The sequence below is a fragment of the Pongo abelii genome, chromosome 1 (genome assembly GCF_028885655.2).
Source record: "Pongo abelii isolate AG06213 chromosome 1, NHGRI_mPonAbe1-v2.0_pri, whole genome shotgun sequence".
Classification (NCBI taxonomy): domain Eukaryota; kingdom Metazoa; phylum Chordata; class Mammalia; order Primates; family Hominidae; genus Pongo; species Pongo abelii.
In genome coordinates, this window is record NC_071985.2 from 33,459,685 (window position 1) to 33,475,000 (window position 15,316).

Sequence of the window (15,316 nt, forward strand, 5' to 3'; positions counted from 1 at the left end):
CAACAGGGTTGAAAGTCAAAGAATGAAAGAGAAAAGAAAGCTGATGTGCCTATTTTAATATCAGACAAAGAAGACTTTACCGTGAGCAGTATTATTAGGTATAAAAAGGTAGTTTCATAATAATAAAGGAGTTACTAAAATTAACATTTATTTTTTATCAAAATATACTATAAGTGCCCACAAAGATAAGTAATAAGAGAGGTGATATTTAGAACACATGTAACCATCAGAAAACTGTATCCAGAACATATAAAACATTCCTACACATCTATAGCAAACTGGACTTAACATCTGAAAAGTTATTTCACAGAAGAAGAAAAATTAAATGTCTGATAAACATAAGAAAATGGGCCAACTTCTGTAATAATCCAAAAGTAAAAGATAATACCAAAACAAGCTAACATTTTTTACATCTAATGCTGGCAAAAATTTCAAAGTCTGACAATAAGCTCTTTTTGAGGATGTAGAACAATGAGAACTCACATTGACTCACATGTACACTAGAATTGACATACTTTCAAAAAGAGATGAGCATTGTCTAGTAAAATTGAACATATATCAACAATTCCTCTCCAGGACATTTGTCCTAGAAAATTTGTATATGCGCTTCAGGACACATATACAAAAATGGGTATAATTACATTGATGTCATAGCCAAAATATAGAAACATTCTAAATATCAAGAGTAGAATAAATAAATAACATTTGCCCTATAGGAATACCACACAGTAGTAAAAATGAGTGAAGTATGGCTACTCTCAAAAACATGTATAGAACACATGAATATTATGTTACACAAAGCAAGATGCAAAAATTATATATACAACATAACTCTATTAATATGTTAGAAAACCATAAGAAACTTAATTATGTTGTTAAGGGATGCATTTCTCAGTAGAAAAGCAAGGGCGTGGTTCTTTGAAAGCCCTCATAGTTATCTGTGAGGAAGGGAAAGGGATCCAGTTATGGACAGGAGATTTCTGGGGTGCTGGCAACATTCTATTTTTTCAACGTGAGTGATGGTTACATGGCCTTTTGCTTTTAAATTTGTCATTAAAATAGAATTGATATTGTATATGTTTTTGTATGTTGTGTTTTATTACATGATTTTTAAAATGTAGGAAAAATAGGTATATGGAAGCTGTAAAGTTGTATGCACTGTAGAGTCTGAATGCTTCAGTGACAACACATGGCTCTACCACTTCCTAGCTGTATAACACTGGCCAAGTTACCAAACCTCTCTAAAAGCATTTTTTGTCATCTGTTTTTCTCATCTGAAATAAAACCCATTCCACTATCAAGAGTTTTTCCTGAAGATTAAATGGTACTTGATTAAAACACTCAATCCAGTGATTTAGTGTAAACTTCTTTGGACTTTAAAGTGTTTGTGTCTTCTTACCTGGCATGCTCCCCTGCACAACAGTATTTTTTAATTTAAATATTTTATTTTGAGATAATTATAGATTCACAAGCAATTATAATAAACAGAGATTCCATGTATCTTTAATTCAGTTTCTCCCAATGTCAACATCTTCTGAAACTTCAATACAATATCACAACTAAGATTTTAATCCTGGTATAATCAAGATACAGAACAATTCCATCACAAGACATGGTTTCTTCTTATCCTCAGACTGAAAAAACAATTCCCTTTTTAACCAGGAACAGAAGGGTAAGTTAATACTTTGGAAGTAGGCTTTTATGAGATTAACTTCATTGTTCATGTTTGATAAAGGAACACTATTTTCTGAATAGTGACTTTATCATACCATATTGCAATCTAACACATTCCATCCCTAAGTGTCACAAGTTTTTTTTTTTAATTAAAAAGAAAGTATATATAACTGCTAAAGATGTTTCTCTTGCCACAGACTACTGCTGAAATGCAGCATTCCCACATCCCTGCCTCATTCACGACTACTTCCTATACATTCAGGAAAAGACGGCTTTAATAATTATTTTTCCTGTTTGATATTTTTAACCATCTCACTGTTACTACCTGCATGGTCTTCCCTACTCCAGACTATTTTATATGTGATTCTAGATTAATTTTTCTGTATATGACTTTATCTTGTCACTAGTCAGTTCATAAAAACACTAATGGTCTCCTGTGCATCATAAAATCCCAACTCCTTGTAGTGTCATTCAAGGCCCCAAATTCCCTTTGAAGTTTTGTTTTCTATTAGACTTTATCAAGTGATATGGTTTGGCTCTGTGTCCCCACCCAAATCTCACCTTGAATTGTAAAAATCCCCACATGTCATGGGAGAGACCCCGTGGGAGGTAATTGAACTATGGGGGCATGTTTTTCCCATGCTGTTCTCATGATAGTGAATAAGTCTCATGAGAGCTGATGGTTTTATAAAGGGGAGTTCCCTGCAAAAGCTGTCTTACCTGCTGCCATGTAAAACATGCCTTTGCTCCTCCTTCACCTTCTGCCATGATTATGAGACCTCCCTAGCCATGTGGAACTGGGGAGTCCATTAAATCTCTTTCCTTTATGAATTACCCAGTCTCAGGTATGTCTTTATTATCAGCATGAGAAGAGACTAATACATCCAGCTACAGGAATAACAACAAATTATTGATCTATTTGGGATACCTTTACTAAACCTTGCACTTTCTTACTTCTAGGCAATGGCAAATGTCATTTTCCTCACCAGAAGCATCTTCCTGAGACATAGGTTTTTCACATATTACCTTTCATGGGAGACTTAGCTTCATCATATGACTTATTGAAGACCCTACTACTGTATGTGGAAGACTTGACTGCTCTAAAAAGCCTGTAGCACTTCTTTAGCCAGAGTGATTATTCCCTGCTAGAGGGTCCTGTACCTACTGTCTACTATTTAATTATGTCATTCATTTGGCATAAAGTTGTTGTGGTGCTTATGATCCTTGTTTAATCCTTGAATTGTTATTTAATTATACCTATATTTAACTCTTTTCTTACTTCCATAAAGGTAGATATTATTCTTATTCTTTCTGTTCTTACTTCCCAAAATACCAAGTATAGTACTTTGCCCTTGATTGACTTTCAATATATTTATATTAATCTTTTTATTAGGCTCATCTTGATTGCTTTTAGAACCAGAGCATGTTCACCAGTTCTTAATTCAAGTGAAATTCCTAAAAATTTTAGAAGAGGAAATTAGACCAGAAACATAAAACAAGAGTAGTGACAAGAGTCGGGTAAGATGGCCAGTTTCCACAACTAAATTTATATTTGTATGGCCCTGTAAAATGGGTTAGCCCCTCTAAGAATCCATTCCCTCCTCTTTACGACAATGACAATAACAATCCTTATTTTTTGGAGTTGTCAGTGTTAAAGAAAATAATGCATAAAAGCATGTACCCTATTGTCTGACTCAAAGTAAGTGATCAGAACATTTTAATCTTCTTTTTTAAAAAAGGCTCTCACTTTGTCGCCCAGGCTGGAGTGCAGTGGTGCAATCACCGCCCACTGCAGCCTCGACCTGCTGGGCCTGAGTGATTCTGCCACCTCAGCCTCTCAAATAGCCAGGACCACAGGCACATGTCATCATGCCCAACTAACTTTTTGCATTTTTTGTAGAGACAGGGTTTTGCCACATTGCTCAGGCTGCTCTTGAACGCCTAGACTCAAGTGATTCACTTGCCTTGGCTTCTCAAAATGCTGGATTATAGGCATGAGCCACCATGCTGGGCCCAGAGCATATTTTAAATTAAATTATTTTGGCCTGGCGCAGTGGCTCATGCCTGTAATCCCAACACTTTGGGAAACTGAGGAGGGTGGATCACAAGGTCGAAGTTCGAGACTAGCCTGGCCAATACAGTGAAATCCCGTCTCTACTGAAAATACAAAAATTAGCTGGGCGTGATGGCAGGCACCTGTAATCCCAGCTACTTGGGAGGCTGAGGCAAGAGAATCGCTTGATTCGCCTCCCGGGAGGCGGAGGTTGCAGTGAGCCGAGATCATGCCACTGTACTCCAGCCTGGGCTACAGAGCTAGACTCCATCTCCAAAAAAATTAATTAATTAATTAATTTAAAAAATTATTTTAAGTATTCTATAATTTTGAAAATACTTACATGGCATTTCAAGGACTCAAAATCTTACTTTCCCCAGAGCTACTCATAAATCAAAACTTTGTTTAAAATAAATGAAAACAGAGGTACAACATACCAAAATCTCTGGGATAAAGAAAAGACAGTGTTAAGAGGAATGTTTATAGTGCTAAATAGCTACCTCAAAAAGTTAGTAAGATCTCAATTTAACAAACTAACATCTCACCTAGAAGTACTAGCAAAACAAGAACAAACTAAACTCAAAGCTTGCAAAGATTTTTTTTTTATTACTGATTCAATTTTCGAACTTGACATTGGTCTGTTAAGGGTTTCAATTTCTTCCTGATTCATTCTTTGGAAGTTGTTTGTTTCTAAGAATTTTCTCTGGATTTTCTAGTTTGTGTACATAGAGGTGTTTATAATAATCTCTGAGGATGTGATGTGTTTGTTTGTTGTTGTTGTTTTTGGTAGGAACCGCCCCCCCTACCCCGCCAAAAAAAAAGAAAAAAACCTGGATCAGGTGGATTCACACCCAAATTTCACCAGATGTACACGGAAGAGTTGGTAATGATTCTACTAAAACTGTTCCAAAATATCAAGGAAGGACTCCTTCTTAACACTTTCTATGAGGCCAGCATCTCTCTGATAGCAAAACTTGTCAAAGATACAACTAAAAAAGGAAACTACAGGCCAATATTCCTGATAAACATAGACTCAAAAATCCTCAATAAAATACTAGCAAACCAAATTCAACAGCACAGCAAAAAGTTAATTCAACATAATCAAGTAGGCTTCATTCCTAGAATGCCAAGTTTGGCTAAACGTATACAAATCAATAAATGTGATTCATAAATCTCCTTGAGTTGGAAATATATTTTAAAATGTGATTCATCACATAAATAGAACTAAAAGCAAAAAACACATGATCATCTCAATAGATACAGAAAAAACTTTCAATAAAGTTTTTTCTTTATTGAATATACCTTCAATATACCTTCGTGATAAAAGCCCCCCAAAAAAGTAGGTATTAAAGGAACATACTTCAAAATAATAAGAGCTATCTATGACAAACCCACAGCCAACATCATACGGAGCAGGTAGAAGCTGGAAGCATTCCATTTGAGAACAGGAACAAGATAAGAATGCCCACTCTTACCACTCTTACTCAACATAGTTCTGGAAGTCCTTGCCAGAGCAATCAGGCACAAGAAAGAAATAAAAGAAATCCTACTAGGAAAAGAAGAAGTAAAACATATTCAACATCACTAATCATCAGAGAATTGCATATCAAAACCACAACGAGTACCATCCTCACACCGGTTAGAATGACTATTATTAAAAACTCAAAAAACAACAGATGCTGGCGAGGCTGCAGAGAAAAGGGTTGAACGCTTATATACTGTTGGTGGGAATATAAATTAGTTCGGCCACTGTGGAAAGCAGTTGAAGGTTTTTCAAAGAACTTAAAACAGAACCACCATTTGACCCAGCAACCCATTACTGGGTATGTACCCAAAGGAAAACAAATCATTCTACCAAAAGAAACATGCACTTGTGTGTTCATCACAGTACCAGTCACAAGAGCAAAGACATGCAATCAACCTAGGTACCCATCAACAGTGGGTTGAATGAAAAAATATGGTACATATACACCACGAAATACTACACAACCACAGAAAAAACCCTGAAATCATGTCCTTTGCAGCAACATCTATGAAGCTGGAGGCTTTCATACTAAGCAAATTAATATAAGAACAAAAAAACAAATATTGCATATTCTCATTTATAAGTGGGAGTTAACATTGGGTATTCATGGACATAAAGATGACAATAGACCCTGAGGATTAATGGCAGGGAATGGGAAGTAAGGGCTGAAAAACTAACTGTTGGATACCATGCTCACTATCTGGATGATGGGATCATTCGTATCCCAAACCTCAGCATCACACAATATACCCATGTCAGAAACCTGCACATGAACCCCCTGAATCTAAAATAAAAGTTGGAAAAAAAAAAAGCTGTTGATACGTGTCCTGTGTTCTAGTTAAAGAAAAAAGCATCTTCTTAGGCTTCAGTTTAAAATGTCCACTACATTATATTTGTCAGTTTTTGTTACTCTGTTTAGGAATCTGAGGTCAATGAAGTTAAAATTGTCATGGTAACAGGTGTTTTAGACTTACCACTTATTAAAAGTATGTTTTAAAGCTGAATCATACAGTGTTTTATATTATATTGATTTTGTTTATATTGAAATCAGTTTAATATGATGTGTGTGTGTGTATCAGTATAATACTAGTCTTACAATGTGGTTCTACAATTAATCCTTCAGCCCTTCATCCATATGCTGTCAAATACTGTTTATCTACAGGATGCCGGGTAACTCTGTGTGTGTGTGTGTGATCTCACCTATGTTAAAGTTAGACTCCATTCTCATCCCCCTCTCAATTAGATACATCCTGGATACTAAAAAGTTTTTGAGCAATTGAATTAACTGTCACAAATATCACTTAATTTCATTCTCAGCTTATTTGCCATATATTCATCTTAGTCTAAGCCCTTCTTTAAATAACTGTCTGCTCTTTCTATATCCATAGTTCCAGATGTCAAGGTTATTTAGCTTCTCAACATAGATTGCTAAGGGTTGACTTACTAGAGTCAGATAGACAAAAAAAGAAGAAGAAGAAGAAGAAGAAGAAGTAAATTTGGAGAAACTGTCACTGAGAGAGGATGTAGAAGAACTCAAACAATGACACAAGGATTGGTAAGGTGCAGTCACTGAGTGATGTTTAGGGTAAAAGCTGGGTAAGAACCCTGTATCGCATCAATCACTGAAGCATTGTAGAATTAGAGAATGTAGTCTTTGATGTCCATAATCAAAGTTTCAGTCTTCACAAAATGATTCAATTATATTCATTATATTCTGTGTGAGAAGACAGGTAAGTGTGTAGTACTTACTAGAAAGATTTCCTTCAAAAATGGTTAAGATTTTTAGAGTTCATACTTAAGGGGATGAGATTTAGTTACAATGAAAATTAACTTCTATAAAATATCTCATTTCCCAATATGTTAGATAAATGAGATATTATGCACATAATCCTAACATAAAAGACATTCTCTGTTCCCCAATTATGTAAGAAAAGGGAACTATTGATTTAGGTACTTTCTATCTCAGTTAAAAAGCGGGTCAAATAGATAGCATTTCAAGGGTCTTATGGTTTCTTTAAGAGCTTCTGTAACACACTATTTGTACATGAGATTTTTTTAGGATCAACTGACTGCTTCACAGAGAGCCTGGCACATAAGAATTTTTTGGTCATTGTTATTACCTGATTATATCTTTTTTCCCTTTAAATTTTCTATGTATTATAGGTAGGTGGTGTTTTCACTATGTGTCTTTCACTTCTTAGCTTTAACTCATTTGTGTCTTTGTGTGTCAAGTATCACATAGAATTAAATCAAATACCTTCTATAGGTATTCATAAAGTTACCATAGATGGTCACACCAGAAATAAAGCAAAACAGATACTGGAAGCCACATCTTTTTGTGTGTTTAGAGCTATAAGTGATACCTGAGAGTAAAATAAAGACTCTTTCCCAAAAATATGGAAATAAGGGAAATGGACTTATCAGAATGATAAACTATACAAGGTTATCTTCTTAAAGGAAAATGAATCACAGCAGTAGCTTTTTAAAAGTATTAACTCATTTAATAAAAAATGCTTTAATCCTAAGAGAATGTATTGACCTAGATCTGATTGGTATAAGAGAAAACATTTCAGATATTCAAAACAGAGGGTATTTTATACAAGTAGGTTGCTCTCGAGGTGTTGTAAAGAAGGGCTGAAAGAACAAAAGGGAAAGGTGGCAGGTACTGGATGGAAGAAAAGGATGATTGACAGGAGCTGTTGCTTACTGCTACACTTGCCGATTTGACATTTGAACCATTATGGGACGCTGCCCCAACCAGAGCTGAAATGCCAACAACATTCCACTACTGAAGAGGCAGAAAATGCAGAAGAGATTCTTCTTCTGTCTGGAATGCTTGAGGCTGCAGGTGCTTTGTCCCCTGCTGACACAGCAGCTGTCAGCAAAGGCCTCAGCTCTTGAAGCTAGAAGCTGGACGTTTTCTTTCTTCCTGCTTCTGTCCTCCTCGCAGTGCCTCCCACTGGCAAAACCTAATAGAAGGCCAACAAGCAAGAGAGTTGGAAATGTAGTTTGTAGTTTGTAGGTTCAGCCGTACAGAACAGGCTATAGAAGCGTGGATGTGTAGCTGGGGCGGACATCAGATGTATCACCTTCTTAGCTACTCGGCATTCACACACACCCTTGTACTTTTCACTACCTTTCATTACCAATAGCAATCTATGCTTCCAATGAACATGATACTACTATGCTTTGTACAAATGACGGTGCTCTCACCTCCCTCATCACATTCTTATCTGGGTGATGTTAATTCCCCTTTTAGTTCAGGCACAACCCACCTGGATATTCTTCAACATAAAAAAACTAAACTATAAATTAATACCCACTAACCCTATTTACATGAATCAATGGGGAAAGGAGGAAGGAAAATTGGTTACAATATACAAATCTCCGTGTAATAAGCAGAAATAAAATATGATAGCATTTATAATTATTGTTTATATGATTAGTTGTTAGACCATAGCTGATATTTACAACTTCTTCTCTTTGCCCTCAGCTGGTAGTTCATTTGTTTGTAGTTCTTTATTTTTATTTTTTGTAGAGATAGGGTCTCTCTATGTTGCCCAGGCTGGTCTTGAACTTTGGGGCTCAAATGGTCCTTCTGCTTTGGCCTCCCAAAGTGTTGGGATTACAGGTGTGAGTCACCACACCCAGCTTATTTGGAATTTTTTACTTAGTGAGGCCACTGGATCTTCATTACTAAGGGGGTCTATGTCCTTCATGTTCTATCTTGATTGGGTTGCTGCAGATTTTCAATGCTTGTATGATTGGACCTTGTCATATAAAGAGATGCCCTTTTGAATGTCCTGACTGACAACGTGCAGTAGGAAGCCAGTTTCTCCTCCAATATGATACCTTTTTTCTTTGCCTGTTATAGGAATGCTATGAAGAGAGGGTTAAAAAGAAGCCAATGTGTACCGGGTGCTTAGAACAGTGCCTGATACATTATGAGTCATATAGAATGCATTAACAAATAAGGTCGATTTACTTCTGGGGCATATCTGTTAAGAATATCTTTTTTTAGAAAGCAATACAAATTATAAGTATGCTTCACTTATTAATTTTTGATCTGGAACACACATGACAACAGTTAACAGGATGCAATAGAAAGATTCTCATGCTGGAACTGTTGGGTTCTATTTCTGTCTCTGTATTAATTAGCTTTACAATTTGATATTCAAGGGTAACATCTATTTTATCCTTTGGTAAGAGACAGAGTTTAGACAAGGAGAAATACCAGAGTCTGTGATTTAATGATTCCATGAAACTAGAAATCACATCAAGAGTGCTTGCTTTCTTAAGACCTTCTTTGCTATTGTCTAGTAGTCATACTGAAAGGCAATTATTATCTTCCCAGGTGTTATCACGAGTTATGGATTATATCTAGATGGTATATTAATCCACAATTCCTCAGAACTCAGCTGTCGTGCTTATGGATTTGCTCCTTGGAGTTTACATTCCTTCAGAGTCCAAGCATGCACGGCCAAAGGTTGTGCTCTGGGCCCACTGGTGAGTATCTAAATTTACATTCCAGGAATGTGTTAAATGTCAGATGACACCGAATATTAAGGAAGAAGTAAGTGGCGGTGACTCACCCTCTGCACAGCTAGCCTTTCGAGCAGGATGGGAGATTTTTCTTTTTATAAAAGTTCATTTAAGAGTTACTAAGATTTTATATTCGACATAAATTTCAAGACTGAACATAGGTCCAGTGAAGGGCAGAGTCTACATTTTATTGAAAGAAAGATAAGTTGGCTAGTGTAGTAGGCAAACATGAAATTTTTCCTAATTTAGTGACATATTGAAGGTGGATGTTTTTCTTTCTAATCATGGGCTCAACATCTAAGTAAGTTTAAGATTAAAAAGTGAAAATAATTGAAAGTCCATAAGTGCCACAATATGGCAACACTGCTCCCCAACAAGTAGTTAATCAATTAAAAGGTTGAGTTTACCTCATCTATTAGGATAAAATAGTTTTATGTGATACAGCTTCATAAGAATGGTATTTAAAATTACATTAGTATCAGCTTTTGGTATTCATATTTCAGAAATCTATATCTGAAATGTATATCTATATTTCATTAGCAGTTAACAGCTTGACAAGATTATACTTTCTATTCCTAATGTAATTTTTAAAACCCAATTAAGGGCACATAATTATCATAAACTAGCAGGACAGTCTTCAGTTTCAAAACATCATATTACACTTTTGTGCATTTTTCTTGATTAATTAGATTTTGCTTCTTTAGATGGAAATGCTCATTACTCTTAGGTATTTTTTGGCAATGTTTGCTAATGCCCTATCATTTTAGTGCATGCTATCTTCACTGAAGAGTGTATTATATAAATATTACCTTGGAAAGAAGCTCTATGTTTTAATTTCTGCTTCCTTATTTTTGATCACACCTCTCATTTTGTTTCAGAGATTGGTTGCTTTCCAAGCAGCTAACACCATCCATCGGCGGAGCTGAGCTGTAGTCTTTATTGCCATTAAGCATTTTATAGCCCAGACCCCTCTGATGGATACTTACCCTTAAATGCAGGAATGGCAATAGGCCAGCTTTTCTTCTCCATTCAAAAAAAAAAAGAAAAAGAAACAAAAGAACATGTCACATGAGACTGAAATTTACACTTTTTCAAAATGTAAGCTGCAAATGGTAGTTCTGGCTACAAAATTGGCTCAGCGGTGTCTCCTGATGTTCTGGCAACTTTAAATAAGGGGGACCTGTGTTATCGACCTGCATCCTGCACAGATAGTAGCTACGTTAACCTTAAGAAATCAAATGCCACAAAGCTCTGATAGGAAGGGGGGAAATAGAATTGAGTTGTAAAACCTAGTCTGCCACGGCTTCATACATTCCAGACTCAATCCTGACTTACAGCACAGAGTCTTTTTCTCCCTTGGTACTTTTCTTTATCCTGTACTCAGTATGCAAACGCTTTTCCCTAGTCAATGATCCATCTCTAATCACTGGGATTGAACAACAATGTCTTTATTTAGAACAAGTCAACTATATGCTACCAAGAAGTTAAAGCCCATGGTCTTCAACTGGTTTGCAAAATATTTTTGTGCCCATTAAGTGATTACATATCTGAGTATTCTAAATAGCCCTGGATAGCTAGCACAATCATGAAGGATATTACAGATTCAGCTTCTTTTTGTTGATGATTCTTTTTAATGTGTCCTTATTGACTTAAGAAATCTATGAATCAATCTTAAAAGGCAGAGTTTTCTATCATTAAATTATAATGTGATACTCAACAAAATTCAGTCAAATGTGGCAATGGTGTATAACGGTTTCTTAAGATATTCATCTAAATAGAGCCCAATGCTATGACATTTTAAATAAAAAATTTCATTGAAACTGAAAATATATCATTTCTATTTTTAAATATTTTGCTGGCAGAAATCAGAATAAATTTTGAAAGAGTTCAATTTTTTTGTTCATCTAACAGTTCTTAATGATAATTCTTGTTCTTTAGATTATCCACGCATGCAGGGAAATACTATTCAATGTTTTCTATGAGGAATATGCTTCACAGTCCCAAATGTGATATGGTTCATCCTCCAAATTGCAAATTGCTCATATAATAAAAAATATGAATTTGATGGAGTATGTTTAAAAATAAAAAGACATACAGAAGTTTCATATTCTTACCACTTGAATGTAGCATTAGCTCAATTTTGTTTTTCTAATCTGACCAGTTTGTTAGCTATTATTTATGGTTCAGAAGGAGTTGCCCTGTACCTATCTGGAAAAAACAAAAACAAATAAACAGCAACAACAACAACAAAACACAGTGATTCCCCTGTGATTTGTTCAGTTCTTACTCATCCAAATAATGTATTTGACTCTTATGGAAATTCCAATATAGAAAACAATTGACAATGCCTTTGAACCTAATTTTTAGATGCTAATGTGCATTGTCAAATTAAATTCAATGAATTCGGGTGTTACAAATTTTGAAATAACGTAAAAATTCACAGAATGCAGCAGAAACTTTTTAAATGCTTTCCTTGCTTTCAACTGTATTAGAGCAAAACCGTTCACATTGGGCAATATTCTTTAATAAAATACAATAATGTTTTCCATAAGAAAATCACTTTGCTTTCTTCCTCCCCACTTAGCCAATGTTACATAACACTAGTGGAGTCTAAGATTGAGAATTTTATGACTGTGTCTTGTATTGGAACATTCATTGGATTGATTTTCCAGGGACTCTCTTAAGGATGATGTGCGAGACTATAGGTCATTGCTGTGTGATATGGCTAAAAAGTTGTCTTGGTTCCTTAGTGATTTCATACTTATACAGATAAATACACCTGGATAAATACACATGTACAAACACATTCACCCTTTCATATGTTTTTGTTGTTGTTGTTGTTTTTGTTTTTGTTTTTTTTTTTTTTGCAAAGAAGCAAGTAAGTGTGTTATTTAAGACATCTAAATCTTAATGGCAATATATAATATAGTCAAGCAAATGCTATAGGGGAAGTCTGCCTTAAACCTGCTTAAACCCCTTAAATCCCTATACCCCCTGAGGAGATATACTTATTCTACAAAGCCTCAGATTTCTCAACTATTACAAAGAGAAATAATGTCTACTTTAAGAGAGTTGGTGTAAAAAATTAAATAAAATATCATTTACACAAATTTCTGGTACATTGCAAGGGTTTTATTAAGAATAACAGTTTATGGCCAGGCGTGGTGGCTCATGACTGTAATCCCAGCATGTTGGGAGGCCAAAGCAGGCAGATCACAAGGTCAGGAGTTCAAGACCAGCCTGGCCAATATGATGAAACCCCATCTCTACTAAAAATACAAAAGTTAGCTGGGTGTGGTGGCGGGTGCCTGTAGTTCCAGCTACTCAGGAGGCTGAGGCAGGAAAATAGCTTGAACCCGGGAGGTGGGGGTTCCAGTGAGCCAAGATTGTGCCACTGCACTCCAGCCTTGGAGACAGAGTGAGACTCCCTTTAAAAACAAACAAAAGAATTACAATGTATTAAAGAGTTTGTATGTTTTTCTTGCACATTTGCTCTCAAATATTTTTTCTGTGTCAAGAGAGGTTTCCAGGCCAAAGCCAAGCCAACTTTTACCTTTCCCAAGTGCCTTTTCCTTCATATTCCTTTTACGGCAAGGTAGATAAACAAAAAAGTAAAATGAAAAGAGAGACCAGGTCGGAGCAAAATAGTACAATTGCCAAATTCAATGTATAGTAAAAACTGAAGTGTTTATCCAAATATTTAAGGAAATGTTACAAAACATATTTATTTTGAAATAACCAAATATTTGAGGATTATAATATAATTATCTGGAATTGCCCTTAATTCTTCAGCTTTTCAAGTCTCATTTTATTTGGAATGCTTTAAAATCATTCTATATACAATAATATGAACTATATAGATAGGCATAATAAAACCAATTACATTGTCATAAAATATTAAAATGATGAATTGATATTTTTCTAGCCTAGTTTCTTCATCATTTCTGTACATAGCTATTAAACTAAAAACAAAAGAGCAAGTGTTATAGTTCTAAAGAATCCCATAGCTTTTCTCTGATGAAAATAAAACATGTTGTGACCTCATAGTTATTAAAAATTAACACTTTCTTTTTCCCATTTATTTTCATAATTGGTAAAGTATATTCACCCTAACAAATAAAGGTTTTATAATTGATAATATTTCTGCCTAGGGATTTCATGTTTGATCACCTCCTTGGGAGGCAAGAGCTTGTACCTTAAGAATAAAGTTGAAATTATCAACATATTTAGTAAATTGTGAAAGGTCAAATATTTCTGAGTGTTGCTTATGAGTTTGTAGTGATTAGTTAACTGAATTTAAGCTAATGATTAAAAGATATTAAAAATTTCTGAACTCTTTTCTGCTTTCTTGCCAACTACATCTTCCTCTGACCACTTATTTTACTTATTCAGCTATTGAAATCTTCCTGACCCCTGTACAGCTAGGGATTACATTTTATTTCAGAGTCTTTCTCTTCAAGTAATTCATCATCTGCTCTTTTCTGCATAGCTTCATTAACACAATCAACATTTTTTTGTGATTGTGCCTTAGGGATAGAGTCCCTAGGATGCATGTGTTTCTTAATGTTAGCATGATGCCATTTTTACATACCTAATAGCAACATAGCTCATAAAAATTGTGTGTGTGTGTGCGTGCATGCCTGTACACACACACATGTATGCATGCATGTGTGTGTGTGTGTGTGTGTGACAGAGAAGAGAGAGAGTCAGGATACTTGGTGTGGCTTTTTGACAGAGGCCAGAAGTCTACTACCTAAGTCAAGGACTTATAAAAACAGACTGCATGCATTTCTTCTCTTTTGCAATCACATAAAAATTATTTTAAAGCAGTCCTAGAATTGGTCTATGGATATGTACAGCCATAGGCACAGTCACAGTGTGAGCAGATCCACATATTCTGGAAATCACAAATAGCTGCCTTGGTCAAGAGCTCAAATTCTAAGCTTTAACAGCAGGGGGAAGAAAACATGAGCCGTGCTTTGATCCTGCTGACAAAATGAGGTATTCATACAAGATGCTACTGTCAAAATAGTTTACTTCACAGCAAAAAGAGATTCTTTGAAGAAATATGCTCAAAGCGAAGCATGTACTTATTTTATTTGCAAACAAAAATAAATCTTTTTATACTCACAGGTGGAAAATCGAACTCTAGAAGCTCCTCCTGAAGGAACAGTAAATGTGTTTGTCAAAACACAGGGATCCCGGAAAGCCCACGTGAGGTGGGAAGCACCTTTTCGCCCTAATGGACTCTTAACATACTCAGTCCTTTTCACTGGGATATTCTATGTAGACCCAGGTAATTTGTTTTTATTTTCTAAACTTTAAATAACATTAGAAAACAATGCATTTTTATTTAAAATCTTCCTTTCAGCCACAGATGTTGGTTTCTTTATTTTCCTGAAAATAACCTATATGGATAAGCTACTGCCTGACGGTTCTCAGAGTGTGGTTCCCAGAGCAGCAGCAACAGCCACATCTGATGAACGCTTAGAAATGTACATTATAGAGCCTCTGCCCCAGCC

General features: G+C 35.4%; 1 protein-coding gene across 1 annotated transcript in view; it reads left to right on the forward strand.

Annotated features, from left to right (window-relative positions):
* Window positions 1-15,316, forward strand: part of USH2A (usherin) — an 827,758-nt gene that overhangs the window by 470,302 nt on the left and 342,140 nt on the right. The window contains exons 37-38 of the mRNA XM_024239307.3: window positions 9,607-9,758; window positions 14,928-15,090. Coding sequence (XP_024095075.2) covers window positions 9,607-9,758; window positions 14,928-15,090 — 315 coding nt within the window. The remainder of the gene's footprint in view (window positions 1-9,606; window positions 9,759-14,927; window positions 15,091-15,316) is intronic.